This window comes from Bubalus kerabau, chromosome 15 (genome assembly GCF_029407905.1).
Source record: "Bubalus kerabau isolate K-KA32 ecotype Philippines breed swamp buffalo chromosome 15, PCC_UOA_SB_1v2, whole genome shotgun sequence".
Classification (NCBI taxonomy): domain Eukaryota; kingdom Metazoa; phylum Chordata; class Mammalia; order Artiodactyla; family Bovidae; genus Bubalus; species Bubalus kerabau.
Window position 1 is genome coordinate 54,462,748 of NC_073638.1, and position 16,342 is coordinate 54,479,089.

General features: G+C 40.7%; 1 protein-coding gene across 1 annotated transcript; it reads right to left on the reverse strand.

Annotated features, from left to right (window-relative positions):
- Positions 1-448: 448 nt before the first annotated feature.
- On the reverse strand, positions 449-2,393 carry LIPT2 (lipoyl(octanoyl) transferase 2). The gene is made up of 2 exons (XM_055549081.1): positions 1,922-2,393; positions 449-1,402 (listed from the first exon to the last, which is right to left on the reverse strand). Exons 1-2 carry the CDS (start codon positions 2,367-2,369, stop codon positions 1,173-1,175), a joined length of 678 nt encoding a protein of 225 aa, XP_055405056.1. The 5' UTR covers positions 2,370-2,393; the 3' UTR covers positions 449-1,172.
- Positions 2,394-16,342: the final 13,949 nt, after the last annotated feature.

The window sequence follows — 16,342 nt, forward strand, 5'->3', positions numbered from 1 at the left end:
GCTCTGGGAGTTGGTGATGGACAGGGAAGCCTGGTGTGCTGCAGTCCTGGGGGGGTCGCAAAGAGTCAGATACTACTGAGCGACTGAACAACATAGAGTGAAGAGGAATTAAGGCCTCCTGTTAATAACCAGTACCAACCAAGCATGTGAGTCAGTCATCTTGGAAGCTGATTCCACAGCCTTAGTCAAGCCTTTAGATGAGCGCTGCCCCGGCTAACATCTTTTTTTTTTGTTTGTTTTAATCTTTTGGCTGTGCCATGCAGCATGTGGGATCTTAGGTCCCCAGCCAGGGGTTGAACCTGTGGCCCCTGCATTGGCAGCACGGAGTCTTAACCACTGGAGAACCAGAGAAGTCCCCCGACAGCTGACATCTTGATTGCATCTCAGAAGAGACCTTAACCCAGAACCACTCAGCTAAGCTTCTCCCAAATTTCCAAACCACTGTATATGAGATAATAAATGTTTATTCTTTTAAGTCATTAAGTTTTGGGATGACTTGTTATAGATAATTAACATACAACCTTTATAGAGATCTCATATTTTTAAAAAAAAAACCTTCTATTTTTGGCATTTGTACAGGGTTAGAAATTATTATTCTCTTTCCCCTAGCCTTTGGCCTAACTCAGGTTACCTAACTAAAAAAGCCATCAGGCTTGAGGAATCCAACCCAGGAAGACAGAATCCCATATTACTATTTAAAGAAGCCTTTCCTTTTCCCTGTTATTGCAGAAAGCTCCCAGGTCTCCTAAGAATGAAAAAAAAATCCACATCACATCACCTTCACCTGGATGATCCTGAAAAATGATTCTTACAACAATCAAAGGAACTGGAGCCCAGACTTCCCAATTTAATACAGTACCGAGGAAATATTTGAGAAATGACACCCTATGATACCTGAATTTTTCTTAGCTGAGAAATGGGTGTCGACAGAAGTACTAATGCCTTATATTTATGCTTTTCACAATGTTTTCATATCTATATCTGAGGTAGGTTGGGAAGATATAAATAAACCGTATACATATGGAACCAAGGGCTCAGAGCTCATGATCTGCCCACAGTCTCATGATGTGTGAATGACAAGACCAGTTCTAGAATCTGGGTTTCAGTGATTCCAAGTCTGGTGCGGTGCTTTCCAAGGCAAGACCTCCAGGGTGAGATAATATAAACGCCCTTCAGCTGGGGCTGTCCTCTGAGGTCAACGTGCACTTGTAGGTCTCTTTAAAGGCATCAAGGAAACGTGGTATTACTTCATCCACAGTGACATGCCTCTGCAGCTCCTCACTCAGGGAAGTGACGCCTGTCCCAACCAGGCCACAGGGCACAATGTGCTCAAACCACGTGAGGTCCGTAGAACAGTTCAGCGCCAGGCCGTGGGACGTAACGTGCCTTCCACAGCGGACACCTGCAAGGCAAACCAACGGCTCTTAGAATAGACACCCTCCCTCCCCAGGCTTCATGATGGCCCTCAGTGAGATGAAGAAACTGGACTAGACCACTGATTTTCCAATTCTGTTTCTAGAGCACCCAAGAGGTTGTACACAGATCAGGGGAGCGGGACAAAATGAGAGGAGACGCCTGTGGCTCCACAGTGGCTGCACTTACTATGAACATTACAGAAATGTCCTTACAAAGTTTCCGCTGTTAAAAAAAAAAAGTATGAAAAAAATTTTCACCCTTATAGTCCAGATATTGTGAAGTAACCTGGCAACTCACTTCTCATTGTCTCTCCATTTCTAAAAATGAGTGTGTTGAACCACGTGACCTCCGAAATGACCTGGTTCTGAAGATATCAGTGAGGAGAGCCTTAGAAACTCTTAAAGGCAGTGGGCAGATGATTCAAAGCCCGCGCCAGTGACACCCGCCCGCTCTGCCCTCACCACCATTGGTCCGGCCCCTCCAGGCCCCGCCCCGAAGCGCTCACCGATCGCGCAAATCTTGCGCTCGCCCAGCCAAACTCCGGTGTAGGGTGGGGGCCGCGCGCGGGCGCCGGGTAGGCCCAGGAGCTCGCACAGGCGCACGGCGCACGCCTCCAGCGCGGCCACGTGGGCGCGCAGGCGCAGGCCGAGGGGTCGTAAGTCGAGTACCGGGTGGCACAGCAGCTGGCCCGGGCCGTGGAAGGTGGCTAGGCCGCCCCGGCCAAGGGGGCGCACCTCGGCACCCAAGGCCCGCAGTCGTGCCGTCTCCTCGGACGTCAGGCCGCCGCGCAACCCGGTAGTATACACGGGCCCCGCGGGCTCGCAAAGCAGGAGCGCACCCGCCTCGGGCCCTGGCTCGGCCTGCAGCCGCAGCAGCCAGCGCTGCTGCAACGCCAGCAGCTCGGCGTAGGGAACCTGACTCAGCCACACCAGGCGTACCGCCGGTTGCAGCATTTCGCCCGCCGCAGCCTCTGCGGGGCTCCGCCTCCTTTCTGGGCCTACGGGCGGGCCGGGAGGGGCGGGGACTAGGAGCCTCCGCCCCTAGATGCTTGTTACTGGCTGTTGAGAGAGTGTTTTGATACCTAATGGAAGGTCAGTTCAATTCAGTCGCTCAGTCGTGTCCGACCCTTTGCGACCCCATGGGCAGCAGCAAGCCAGGCTTCTCTGTCCATCACCAACTCCAGAAAACGGCTCAAATACATGTCCATCGAGTCCGTGATGCCATCCAACCATCTCATCCTCTGTTGTCCCCTTCTCCTGCCTTCAATCTTTCCCAGCATCAGGGTCTTTTCCAATGACTCAATTCTTCGCATCAGGTGGCCAAAGTATTGGAGTTTCAGCTTCAACATCAGTCCTTCCAATGAATATTTAGGACTGATTTCCTTTAGGATGGACTGGTTGGATCTCCTTGCAGTCCAAGGGACTCTCAAGAGTCTTCTCCAACACCACAGTTCAAAAGCATCAATTTTTCAGCACTCAGCTTTCTTTATAGTCCAACACTCACATCCATAAATGACTACTGGAAAAACCATAGCTTTGACTATATGGACCTTTGTTGGCAAAGCAATGTCTCTGCTTTTTAATATGCTGTCTAGATGGGTCATAGCTTTTCTTCCAAGGAGCAAGCTTCTAATTTCATGGCTGCAGTCACCATCTGTGGTGATTTTGGAGCCCCGAAAAACAGTCTGTCACTGTTTCCATTGTTTCCCCATCTATTTGCCATGAAGTGATGGGACCGGATACCTTGATCTTAGTTTTCTGAATGTTGAGTTTCAAGCCAACCTTTTCACTCTCCTCTTTCACTTTCATCAAGAGGCTCTTTAGTTCCTCTTCACTTTCTGCCATAAGGGGTGGTGTCATCTGCATATCTGAGATGGGGCATATATTGATATTTCTCCCAGCAATCTTGATTCCAGCTTGTGCTTCATCCAGCCTGGCATTTCCCTTTATGTCCTCTGCATAGAAGTTAAATAAGCAGGGTGACTAAATAGCCTTGACTACTACATTCCCAATTTGGAACCAATCTGTTGTTCCATGTCCGGTTCTAACTGTTGCTTCTTGACCTGCATACAGATTTCTAGGAAGGCAGGTCGGGTGGTCTGGTATTCTATCTCTTTAAGAATTTTTCACCTTTGTTGTGATCCACACAGTCAAAGGCTTTAGCATAGTCAATGAAGCAGATGTAGATGTTTTTCTGGAACTCTCTTGCTTTTTCAATGATCCAACAGATGTTGGCAATTTGAAATCTGGTTCCTCTGCCTTTTCTAAATCCAGCTTGAACATCTGGAAGTTCATGGTTCACATACTGTTGAAGCCTGGCTTGGAGAATTTTGAGCATTACTTTGCTAGTGTGTGAGATGAATGCAATTGTGCGGTAGTTTGAACTTTCTTTGGCATTGCATTTCTTTGGGATTGGAATGAAAACTGACCTTTTCCAGTCCTATGGCCACTGCTGAATTTTTTGAATTTGCTGGCATGTTGAGTGCAGCACTTTAATAGTGTCATCTTTTAGGATTTGAAATATCTCAGCTGGAATTCCATCACCGCCACTAGCTTTGTTCGTAGTGATGCTTCCTAAGGCCCCCTTGACTTCACATTCCAGGATGTCTGGCTCTAGGTGAATGATCACACCATCGTGATTATCTGAGTCGTGAAGATCTTTTTTGTACAGTTCTTCTGTGTATTCTTGCCACCTCTTCTTAATATCTTCTGCTTCTGTTAGGTCCATAGCATTTCTGTCCTTTATTGTGCCCATCTTTGCATGAAATGTTCCCTTAGTACCTCTAATTTTCTTTAAGACATCTCTAGTCTTTCCCATTCTATTGTATTCCTCTATTTCTTTGCATTGATCACTGAAGAAGGCTTTTTTATCTCCTTGCTTTTCTTTTGAAGTCTGCTTTCAAATGGGTATATCTTTCATTTTCTCCTTTGCTTTTCTCTTCTCTTCTTTTCTCAGCTATTTGTAAGGCCTCCTCAGACAACCATTTTGCCTTTTTGCATTTCTTTTTCTTGGGGATGGTCTTAATCACTGCCTCCTGTACAATGTCACAAACCTCTGTCCATTGTTCGTTTAAAGCCTCTAGTGTTTTTCAGACACTCTATCAGGTCTAATCCCTTGAATCTATTTCTCACTTCAACTGTATTATTGTAAGGGATTTGATTTTGGTCATACCTGGATGTTCTAGTGCTTTTCCCTACTTTTTTCAATTTAAGTCTGAATTTCACAATAAGGAATTCATGATCTGAGCCACAGTCAGCTCCTGGTCTTGTTTTTGCTAACTGTATAGAGCTTCTCCATCTTTGGCTGCAAAGAATATAATCAATCTGATTTTGGTATTGACAATCTGGTGATGTCCATGTGTAGAGTTGTCTCTTGTGTTGTTGGAAGAGGGTGTTTGCTATGACCAGTGCATTCTCTTGGCAAAATTCTATTAGCCTTTGCCCTGTTTCATTCTGTACTCCAAGGCCAAATTTGCCTGTTACTCCAGGTATTTCTTGACTTCCTACTTTTGCATATAGTCCCCTATAATGAAAAGGACATCTTTTTGGGGTGTTAGTTTTAGAAGGTCTTGTAGGTCTTCATAGAACCATTCAGCTTCTTCAGTATTACTGGTTGGGGCATAGACTTGGATTACTGTGATATTGAATGCAATGCAAGGTGTGTCTCATTTAATTCAGTCCAACAACCAGTGTTTAGGGCCTAATGGTGTTCTGCAGGCCCTGCCCTAGGTGCTTGATATAGCAGTGCACCCTGTATGGAAAACAAAAAATCTGCCCTGTAACTCTTACATTCTTACAGCAAGCAATAAGCAAATATTAAAGTATTAAATAAATAAAGTTATTGCACATATTGATAACTGCTATGAAAAGAAAAGTAAAATAGGATAATGTGTATCCTGAGTGGAGTTCCCTGTGGAAGAGTGAGATTAACATTCAAGAGGTTAACTGGGGTGGGCTGGGGAGAAGTTACTGTCAAGACCAAGCTTGTAATGGAGTGATGGAAGCAGGATTGGTCAGTAAGAGAGGTTGAGTTGTGAAATTATCTCATCAGAAGCCTCTGCCAATCCCGAAGAATGCTCTGAGCTTGGGATGACCTTTCAGAATTATTCCAAATTAAGGAAGGGAGTGAGAAATTTATATCCTTGCATTGATAAGTGATTGAGGCTGTATCTGGAGAGGTACTGTGACTTTTGGCAAGACTCTTTCCTTTCAAAGAGGGCAATTCCCTGGGAGGAATTTGGATTTATGAGCAACTACCCCAAGAAACTGGGGGGATGACTGACTAGATTCTGAGGGTGGATCTGGCTCACAGTATCCATTATGTTGTATTGAAGTGTGATTTAAACAAATCTAAATTCATTCAATAAACATGTGTGCGTGTGTGTGTGTGTGTGTATGTGTGTTAAGTTGCTTCAGTCATGTCCAACTCTTTGTGACCCTATGGTCTGTAACTCACCACGCTCCTCTGTCCATGGGATTCTCCAGGCAAGAATACTGGAATGGGTTCCCATGCCCTCGTCTAGGGGATCTTCCTGATCCAGGGATCGAACCTGAGTCTCTTATGTCTCCTACATTGGCAGTCAGGTTTTTACCACTCAGGCCACCTGGGAAGCCCCTCAGTAAATTTTTACTGAGTACCCAGGTGGCGTTAGTGGTAAAGAGCCTGCTTGCTAAAGCAGGAGACTTTAGAGATGCAGGTTTGATCCCTGGGTCAGGAAGATCCCCTGGAGAAGAGAATGGCAACGCATTCCGGTACTCTTGCCTGGAGAATCTGATGGACAGAGAAGCCTGGTGGGCTAGGGTCTGTAGGGTTGCAAAGAGTTGGAAGTTGGAAATGACTGAAGCCACTTAACACAGCACAGCACAGCTATATGTTAGGCTATGTGAAGAGGTTACACAAAGCTATCCTACCTCTGTGATCCTAATAACATACAGAACCCAGTTTTTATGTCCTCAATCTGTCCTCTGAATCTGTTTTCTAAACTGCAACCAAGGATTGTTTAATTGAAAGAATGAAAAGAAAGCAGAAAAGTATAGAGAATAAATAACAAATTACTATTTACCCACCATCCAGGCTTATCAAATTTTAATATTTTATTACTTTTGCTCACGTCTCTTATAATTTTTAAAGCTAATAACACTGATCACTTTCATAGGTGTCTGAAAGACATTTCATAAATGTAGACAAAATTCCTAAGCAAATATTAGCAAATTTTTTCAGCGGTGTGTAAAAGAATTAATATATCATCATGAAGTAGTATTTATCTCATGAATGAAACATTGGCTTAATGTTCTAAAATCAAACAATGTAATTCACCAAAAAAGAAGAAAAACCATATGATTGCTTTCAATAAATGCAAAAAAAAAAAGCAGTTGGCAAAATCAACACCTATTCTAACTAAAATTCTCATAAAACTAGGAAGAAAAGAGAAATTCCCCAATTTGATGAAGTGTGTTGCATCAATCAGGATTTAGATGAGAGAAAAACCACACAGGTAGTATTTTAATTAAATGTTTCATTTTCGGAAAATGGTAGACTCACATGCAATTGTAAGGAATAATACAGAGAGGTCCTGTGTACCCTTTACCCAGGTTCCCTCAAAGGTAATCTGTTGCCAGTGTCACAACTGGGATATTGGTAGCGATACAGTCAAGATACAGAACATTTTCACCACCGTAAGGATCTCTCATATTTCTCTTTTATAGCCATACTACTACTTGACTCCCAGCAAACAATAATCTGTGTTGTATAAATGGAATCATACAGTGCGTAAACTGTGGGAACTGGCTTTTATTTCCACTCAACATGATTTTTAGAGACTCATCCAGATTGTTGTATGTATCAATAATTCATTTCTTTTTATTGATAAGCAGTATTTCATGATATGGATATACTGTATCTAACCATTCACCCACTGAAGAAGAGCTAGGTTATTTCCAGTTGTCAGATGAATAAAGCTGCTACCAATAGTTGTATACAAATTTTTAATGTGAATGTAAGTTTTCATTTCTCTAGAATAAATGCCCATGAGTATAATTGCTGGGTCATATAGTAGCTGGCTGTTTAGTTTTTCAATAAACTGCCAGACTGCTCTCCAGAGTAGCTGTACCGTTTTACATTTCCACTGGCAATATATATATGAATGATGTAATTTTTCTGCATCCTTGCCAGTGTTTGGCCTTACCACTACTTTTTATTTTAGACATTCTGATAGGTGTATAGTGGTATGTCACTGTGATTTTTAATTTGTATTTCTCTAATGGCTAGTGGTGTTGAACATCTTTTCATGTGTTTGTTTTCCATCTGTATATCCTCTTCAATGAAATATCTGTTCATGTATTTTGCCCATTTTCTAATTGATTGTGGTTTTTTACTGTTGAGTTTTAAGAATTCTTTATGTGTTCTAAGTACTGACATCTGGTTTATAAATACTTTCTATCCCTCTATGGCCTGTGTTTTCATCCTCTTAACAGGGTCTTTTGCAGAGCAAAAGTTTATAGTTGTGATAAAGTCAAGTTTATCCACTTTTCCTTTTATGGATCATGCTTTAGGTCCAAGAAGTCTTTGCATGGCCCTAAGACTTTTTCCTGTTTCCCCCTAAGTTTTGAAACTCTGGTCATGGTTTTTTTTTGTTTGGTTTTGGCTTAGTTGTTTTTGTTGTATGTGTACGTGTGTGTTTACCTACAAATGCCCCATTGCTCCAGCACCATTTGTTCAAAAAGCTATGTTTCCTGTATTTAATTGCTTTTACACTTTTGTCAAAATCAGTTGAGCATCCTTGGGTGGACCGATTTCTGGGTTCTTTTCCGTTAATCTGTGTGTCATTCCCTCCACACGTATTCTTGGCTGTTGTAACTATACAATGTCTTGAAATCAGGTAGTCTGATTCCTCTTACTTTATTCTTCCTCCTTCCAAAGTTGTTTTAGTTATTTCAAAATGTATTCATTACTTGCTTTTTCATATAAATTTAAGAATAGTCTATATCTGAAAAAATATTGATGGAATTTTGAGAAAAATTGCATTAAACCTATATATCAATTTGGGAAAACTTGACATATTTGCTATACTGGGTCTTCCAGTCCATAAACATGGTACATCTTACCATTTAGATATTCTTTGAATTCCTTTATCAGCATTTTGTAGTTTCCAGCATATAAATCTACATGTACTTTCTTAGATTTATTTCTAAGTTTTCTCTTTCCTGAGTGAATATAAATAGTATTGTATTTTTAATTTCTGTGTCCATATGTTCATTGAAAATATATAGAAATGCCACTGATTTTTGTACATTTATGTTGCATCCTGCAAGATACCTTGCTGAATGCACTTATTAGTGCTAAGAGTTTGGGTTTTTTGGTTTTTTTTTTTTTGTAGATTCCTTAGACAATCTTATCATCTGCAAATACGGACAGTTCTATTTTCTTCCTTTCTGATGAATATGCATCAGAATTAAATTCCCTTGTTTTGCCTTTTTTGCACTGAATAAGACTTTCAATGCTGTGTTGAACAAGAGCGGCAGGAGCAGACATCTTTCCCTTTTTTCTGATCTTGGGGGAAACATTCAGTCTTTCACTGCTAAGTGTGCCGTCAGTTGTAGGGTTTTTTGTAGACGATCTTTATCAAGTTGAGGGAGTTTTTCTTTATTCCTGTTTTCTGAGAGTTTTTAATATGAAGGGTGTTGACTCTTGTCAAAGCTTTTTTTTTTTTTGGCAATGATTTACATAATCATGTGATTTTTCTTCTTTTTAGCCTGTTAATGTGGTAGATTGCAGTGATTGATTTTTTTGGGATTGATTGTTGAATGTTGACTAACCTTGCACAACTGAAACAAATACCATTTGGTTGTGCTGTATAATTCTTTTTATACATTGTTGTATTTGGTTTGCTAGTATTTTGTGGACAATTTTTGCATCGAAGTTTATGAGATATATTGGTCTATAGTGTTTTTTTTTTTTTTGTCCTTCTTTGGTTTTTCGGGTATTGCTAGCTTCTAAAATGAATTGGATAGTTTGTCCTTTTCTGTTTTCTGGAAGGTATTGTGTAGATTGTCTTCATTCTTCTTTAAATGTGTGGTAGAATTCTCTGTGAAATCATCTGGAAATTTCTGTGGGGGAGTTTTAAAACTACAACTTCAATTATCTCCATAGTTATAGAGCTATTCAAATTATCTATTTCATATTGGGTGAGTTGCAGTAGTTTGTGTTTTTCAAGGAATTAGTTCCCTTTTATCTAAATTGTCAAATTTGTGTGTGTAGAGTTATTTGTGATATTCACTCAGTCATTCTTTTTATGTTTACATGATCTATAGTGAGGTCCTTTTTGTCATTCCTGATGTTGGTAATTTTTATCTTATCTCTCATTTGTCAGTCTTGCTAGGAGGTTGTTAATTTTATTACTTTTTCCAAAGAATCAGCTCTTTGTTTTATTGTTTAAATTGTTTTTATGTTTTCAATTTCATTTATTTCTGCTCTTATCTTTATTATTTCCTTCCTTCTGCTTGCTTTATTTGGTTCTTTTCCTGTGTGTTCTCAGTGGGGGCTTAAATAATTGATTTGAGATTGTTTTCCTCTTTTTTACTGTATGAATTTAGTGCTAAACTTAGTGCTAAACTTTTCCCTCTCAGTGTAACTTTAGCTGTAGCCTCCAAAGTTGACCTATGTTCATAGATCTATGTTCATATGTTCATAGTGAACATATGATCTGTGTCCACTTTCATTCAGTTCAACATATTTTTTAAAATTTCTCTTGAGACTTCTTCAACCCATGGATTACTTTGAACTATGTTGTATTCCTGTTATCTTTCTGATTTCTAATTTAATTCCATTGTGGATGGAGAACACACTCTGTATGATCCCAGTTCTTAAAAAAAATTTTTTAAGGCCTGGTATGCGGTCTGTCTTGGTATATGTTCTGTGGGCACTTTAAAAGAATGTGTATTCTGCTGTTGTTGGGTGCAGTGGTTTATAAATGTTAATTAGAACCTGTTAGTCAGTGGTGCTGGTGTGTTCTTCTATATCTTTGCTGATTTTCTGTCTAGTTATTCTATCAAGTGTTCAGAGAAAGGTACTGTAGTCTCCAACTTACCTAATTGTGGGCTTACCTATTTCTTCCTTAAGTTTAATCAGTTTTTGCCTCATGGTTTTCAGCTCCATTGTTTATTGCATATCCATTTATGATTTCTATATATTCTTGATGAACTGACCCTTTTTATCACTTTATAATGTAATTGTTTCTGATAATATTTTTTTTGCTCTGAAGTTTACTTTATAAGATATTACTCTAGCCACTCCCACTTTCCTTTGATTAACTTTGCATGATTTATCTTTCCATCCTTTTACTTTTAACCTGCCTTTATTGTTATATTTAAAGTGAGTTTATTGATATTTGGCAAATCTCATACAGTTATGTTAAGTTTAAAAATAAAATAAAATTAAAAAAAATAAAAAATAAAAAATAAAGTGAGTTTAAGGACTCCCGTAGTGGGCCAGTGGCTAAGACTCTGTGCTCTCATGGCAGGGGGACTGGGTTCAATCCCTGGTCAAGGAATTAGATCTCACATACCACAACTAAGGGTTTGTATGCCGCAACTAAAGACCCTACAGGCTACAACAAAGATGAAAGATATTGTGTGCTGCAACTAAGACTCAGTGCAGGAAAATAAATATTTTAAAAAATAGTAAAGTGAGTTTGTTATAGACAGCATATAATTGGATTATCGGATGGAGAAGGCAGTGGCACCCCACTCCAGTACTCTTGCCTGGAAAATCCCATGGACAGAGGAGCCTGGTGGGCTACAGTCTATAGGATCACAAAAAGTTGAACACGACTGAGCATACAGCACACAATTACTGACATATTAAGGCTTAAGTCTGACCCTTTATTTTATTTGTGTTTGTTCTCTCTGTTTATTATTTGTCTGTTTCCTTTTTCTTGTCTTTCTGTGCTCAACATCATTAGTCATCAGGGAAATGTAAATTAAAACCACAATGAAATATTCTTATACCGTCACCGGAATGGCTAAAATTAAGAAGACTAAAGACAGTAAGTGTTGGCAAGGTTGTAACCAGAACTCTCACATGTTGCTTGTGATAGTGTAAAATGGCATAAACACTTGTGATAAAGGTCTGGCATTTTTCGTGAAATAAATATACACCCATCCTATGACCCAGTTATATTCCTAAGAATTTACCCATGATAAATGAAAACATTTATACCACAAAAAGATTTGTACAGCAAAGCCCATGGCAACTTTATTTATAATATTCCCAAATTGGGAACAGCCCAGGTATCTACCAGTAACAGAACTGATACAGTGTGATATATTCATACAATGAAATACTGCTCAGCAGTAAAAATGGACAAGATGTCCAAGGATGATGGGGCCACTAACCAAGAGAAGGAACCACGGTGGTATGATCTCTCTTGGCTCCAGCCCCACTCCTAGACAAGAAAGTAGCCCCTCAGAGAGTGTGTGGCCAGATTCTATATGCAATTTGTGAAGCTAAGGGAGTACAGGCGCTTAAGCATTAACTATCAACTAATCCTTATGTAGCTGATTTGTTGTTGTTCAGTCACTAAGTCATGTCCAACTCTTTGAGACTCCATGAACTGCAGCATGCCTGGCTCCTCTGTCCTCCACTATCTCCTGGAGTTTGCTCAGATTCATGTCCATCGAGTCAGTGATGGTATCTAACCATCTTATCCTCTGCCACCTCCTCCTGCTGCCTTCACTCTTTCCCAGCATCAGGGTCTTTTCCAGTGAATCGGCTCTTTGCATCAGGTGGCCAAAATGCTGAACCTTCAGCTTTAACATTGGCCTTTCCAATGAATATTCAGGGTTGATTTTCTTTAGGATTGACTGGTTTGCTCTCCTGGCAATCCAAGGGACTCTCAATAGTCCAGCACCACAATTCAAAAGCATCAGTTCTTTGTTTCTCAGTCTTCTTTATGGTCCAACTCTCACAACTGTTCATGACTACTGGAAAAACCAGAACTTTGACTATATGGAGCTAATCTAAAATTAATTTTTGTGTATAGGACTAGTCCACAGAGGTTGGAAAGGAGGAAGTGAGAATTGGAGCTGGGACAGGGAATAACAACCAAAATCAGGCTCTGGGCCAAGAAATTAAGAAAGAGACCAGATAGCATGGACAGACATATACAATGGTAGGTTTCAGAACAGATTACAAAAGTCATTGTGAGTCATCAATGGAAGTGCTGTTGTTTAAAAGCAAACAAAACATTTAGATAGCTCCAGGCTATCAGAAGTTGGATTACTTAAGGCCCTGTCCCAGAGTAGCTGTAGTCAATAAACAAATATGTGATGGGGAAAGTAACTCAAATGACCTGGTTCCTATAAAAGATGAACTCAGTGCTTTAGCCTGAGAAAGGTCCTGGTATGAATTGGAAGGATCTAGGCTGGGAAGTTGGGGATCTGAGTTCATGTCCTGTGTTTATCACTGTTGATTTGAGAATATGAGCTCCTTTGTGGTAGGTAATGTATAGTTTGATGCCTGGATCCCACCTAGCCTAGTACCTGGTGCCAAGTAAGTTCTTAGGCTGTCAATATTTGTAGAATGAATGAATGACTCATTAATTGAATGAATAACTAACTGTATGTCCTTTAACAGTGACCTTTACTAGCAGTCTTGACCATAAAGGGAAACACTGGGTCTCAGTTCAGTTCAATCACTCATTTGTGTCCAACTTATTGAGACCCCATGGACTGCAGCATGTAAAGCTTCCCTGTCCATCACAAACTCCCATAGTTTGCTCAAACTCATGTCCATCAGTCAGTGATGCCATTCAACCATCTCATCCTCTGTCGTCCCCTTCTCCTGCCTTCAATCTTTCCCAGCATCAGGGTCCTTTCCAATGAGTTATTCTTCCAATCAAGTGGCCAAATATTGGAGTTTCAGCTTCAGCATCAGTCCTTCCAATGAATAGTCAGGACTGATTTCCTTTAGGATTGACTGGTTTAATCTCCTTGCAGTCCAAGAGGCTCTCAAGAGTCTTCTCCAACACCACAGTTCAAAAGCATCAATTCTTTGGCACACAGCCTTCTTTATGGTTTAACTCTCACATCTATACATGACTACTGGAAAAACCATAGCTTTGAGTAGATGGACATTTGTTGGCAAAGTAATGGCTCTGCTTTTTAATATACTGTCTAGATGGGTCATAGCTTTTCTTCCAAGGAGCTGCTGCTGCTGCTGCTAAGTTGCTTCAGTCGTGTCCGACTCTGTGTGACCCCAGAGACGGCAGCCCAGCAGGCTCCCCCATCCCTGGGATTCTCCAGGCAAGAACACTGGAGTGGGTTGCCATTTCCTTCTCCAATGCATGAAAGTGAAGAGTTAAAGTGAAGTCGCTCAGTCGTGTCCGACTCTTAGTGACCCCATGGACTGCAGCCTAGCAGGCTCCTCCATCCATGGGATTTTCCAGGCAAGAGTACTGGAGTGGGGTGCCATTGCCTTCTCCCTTCCAAGGAGCAAGCATCTTTTAATTTCATGGCTGCAGTCACCATCTGCAGTGATATGATTTCCATTGTTTCCCCATCTATTTGCCATGAAGTTATGGGACCGGATGCCATGATCTTAGTTTTCTGAATGTTGAGTTTTAAGCCAACTTTTTCATCCTCCTCTTTCACTTTATCAAGAGGCTCTTTAGTTTTTCTTCACTTTCTGCCATAAAGGTTGTGTCATCTGCATATCTGAGGCTACTGACATTTCTCCAAGCAATCTTGACTCCAGTTTGGGCTTCATCCAGCCCAGTATTTTGCATGATGTCCTCTGCATAGAAGTTAAATAAGCAGGGTGACAATATACAGCCTTGACGTACTCCTTTCCCAATTTGGAACCAGTCCATTGTCCATGTCCAGTTCTAACTGGTGCTTCTTGACCTGCATACAGATTTCTAAAGAGGCAGGTCAGGTGGTCTGATATTCCCTTCTCTTGAAGAAGTTTCCACATTTGTCATGATCCACAGAGTCAAAAGCTTTGGTGTAGTCAATAAAGCAGAAGTAGATGTTTTTCTGGAACTCTCTTGCTTTTTCAATGATCCAACAGATGCTGGCAATTTGATCTCTTGTTCCTCTGTCTTTGCTAAATCCAGCTTGAATATCTGGAAGTTCACAGTTCACATACTGTTGAAGCCTGGCTTGGAGAATTTTGAGCATTACTTTGCTAGTGTGTGAGATGAGTGCAAATGTGCAGTAGTTTGAACATTCTTTGGCATTGCCTTTCTTCTGGAATGGAATGAAAACTGACATTTTAGGGAGGAGGGAGGAGGGTTCAGGGTGGGGAACACATGTATACCTGTGGCGGATTCATTTTGATATTTGGCAAAACTAATACAATTATGTAAAGTTTAAAAATAAAATAAAATAAAAAAAAATAAAAACAACAACATCAACAACAAAAAAAAGAAAACTGACATTTTCCAGTCCTGTGGCTACTCCTGAGTTTTCCAACTTTGCTGGCATATTGAGTGCAGCAATTTAACAGCATCATCTTTTAGGATTTGAAATAGCTCAACTGGAATTCCATCACCTCCACTAGCTTTATTCGTAGTGATGCTTCCTAAGGCCCACTTGACTTCACACTCCAGGATATCTGGCTCTAGTAAGTGATCACACCATCATGGTTATCTGGGTCATTAAGATCTTTTTTGTATAGTTCTTCTGTGCATTCTTGCCACCTTTTCTTAATATCTTCTGCTTCTGTTAAGTCCATACCGTTTCTGTCCTTTAGTGTCTAGGAATCTCCAGTGGAGGCTTGGGTCAACACTGGCGTGCTACAGGATCAGGGGCAGAAGCACAAGTCCTTTTGAAGGAGGTCAGGATTATCTTCATTACCCCTACCATAATTTGGCCTCAGGACAAACAATAGGAAGGGGACACAACCCCGCCCATCAGCAAATTGGATTAAAGATTTACTGAGCATGGCCCTTTTCATTATAGGGGACTGGAATGAAAAAGTAGGAAGTCAAGAAATACCTGGAGTAACAGGCAAATTTGGCCTTGGAGTACAGAATGAAACAGGGCAAAGGCTAATAGAATTTTGCCAAGAGAATGCACTGGTCATAGCAAACACCCTCTTCCAACAACACAAGAGAAGACTCTACACGTGGGCATCACCAGATGGTCAATAGCGATATCAGATTGATTATATTCTTTGCAGCCAAAGATGGAGAAGCTCTATACAGTTAGCAAAAACAAGACCAGGAGCTGACTGTGGCTCAGATCATGAACTCCTTATTGCCAAATTCAGACTTAAATTGAAGAAAGTAGGGAAAAGCACTAGACCATTCAGGTATGACCTAAATCAAATCCCTTACGATAATGCAGTGGAAGTGAGAAATAGATTCAAGGGATTAGACCTTATAGACAGAGTGCCTGAAGAACTATCCAATGGAGGTTCACATTGTACAGAAGACAGGGATCAAGAGCACCCCCAAGAAAAAGAAATGCAAAAAAGCAAAATGGCTGTCTGGGGAGGCCTTACAAATAGCTGAGAAAAGAAGAGAAGCAAAGGAGAAAAGGAAAGATATACCCATCTGAATGCAGAGTTTCAAAGAATAGCAAGGAGAGATAAGAAAGCCTTCGTCAGTGATGAGTGCAAAGAAATAGAGGAAAACAATAGAATGGGAAAGACTAGAGATCTCTTCAAGAAAATTAGAGATACCAAGGGAACATCTCATGCAAAGATGAGCACAATAAAGGACAGTAATTATATGGATCTAACAGAAGCTGAAGAGAGTAAGAAGAGGTGGCAAGAATACACAGAAGAATTATACAAAAAAGATCTTCACAACCCAAATAACCACGATGGCATGATCACTCACCTGGAGCCAGACATCCTGTCATACAAGGTCAAGTGGGCCTTAGGAAGCATCACTACGAACAAAGCTAGTGGAGGTGGTGGAATT

What these genes read in the sequence shown, in the direction of transcription:
- LIPT2 (XM_055549081.1), bottom strand. Translation starts at nt 2,369, where the DNA reads ATGCTGCAACCGGCGGTACGCCTGGTGTGGCTGAGTCAGGTTCCCTAC. An exon ending in GCGCAAGATTTGCGCGATCG is followed by an intron (nt 1,403 to 1,921) that starts GTGAGCGCTTCG and finishes TTTGCCTTGCAG; the next exon opens with GTGTCCGCTGTGGAAGGCAC.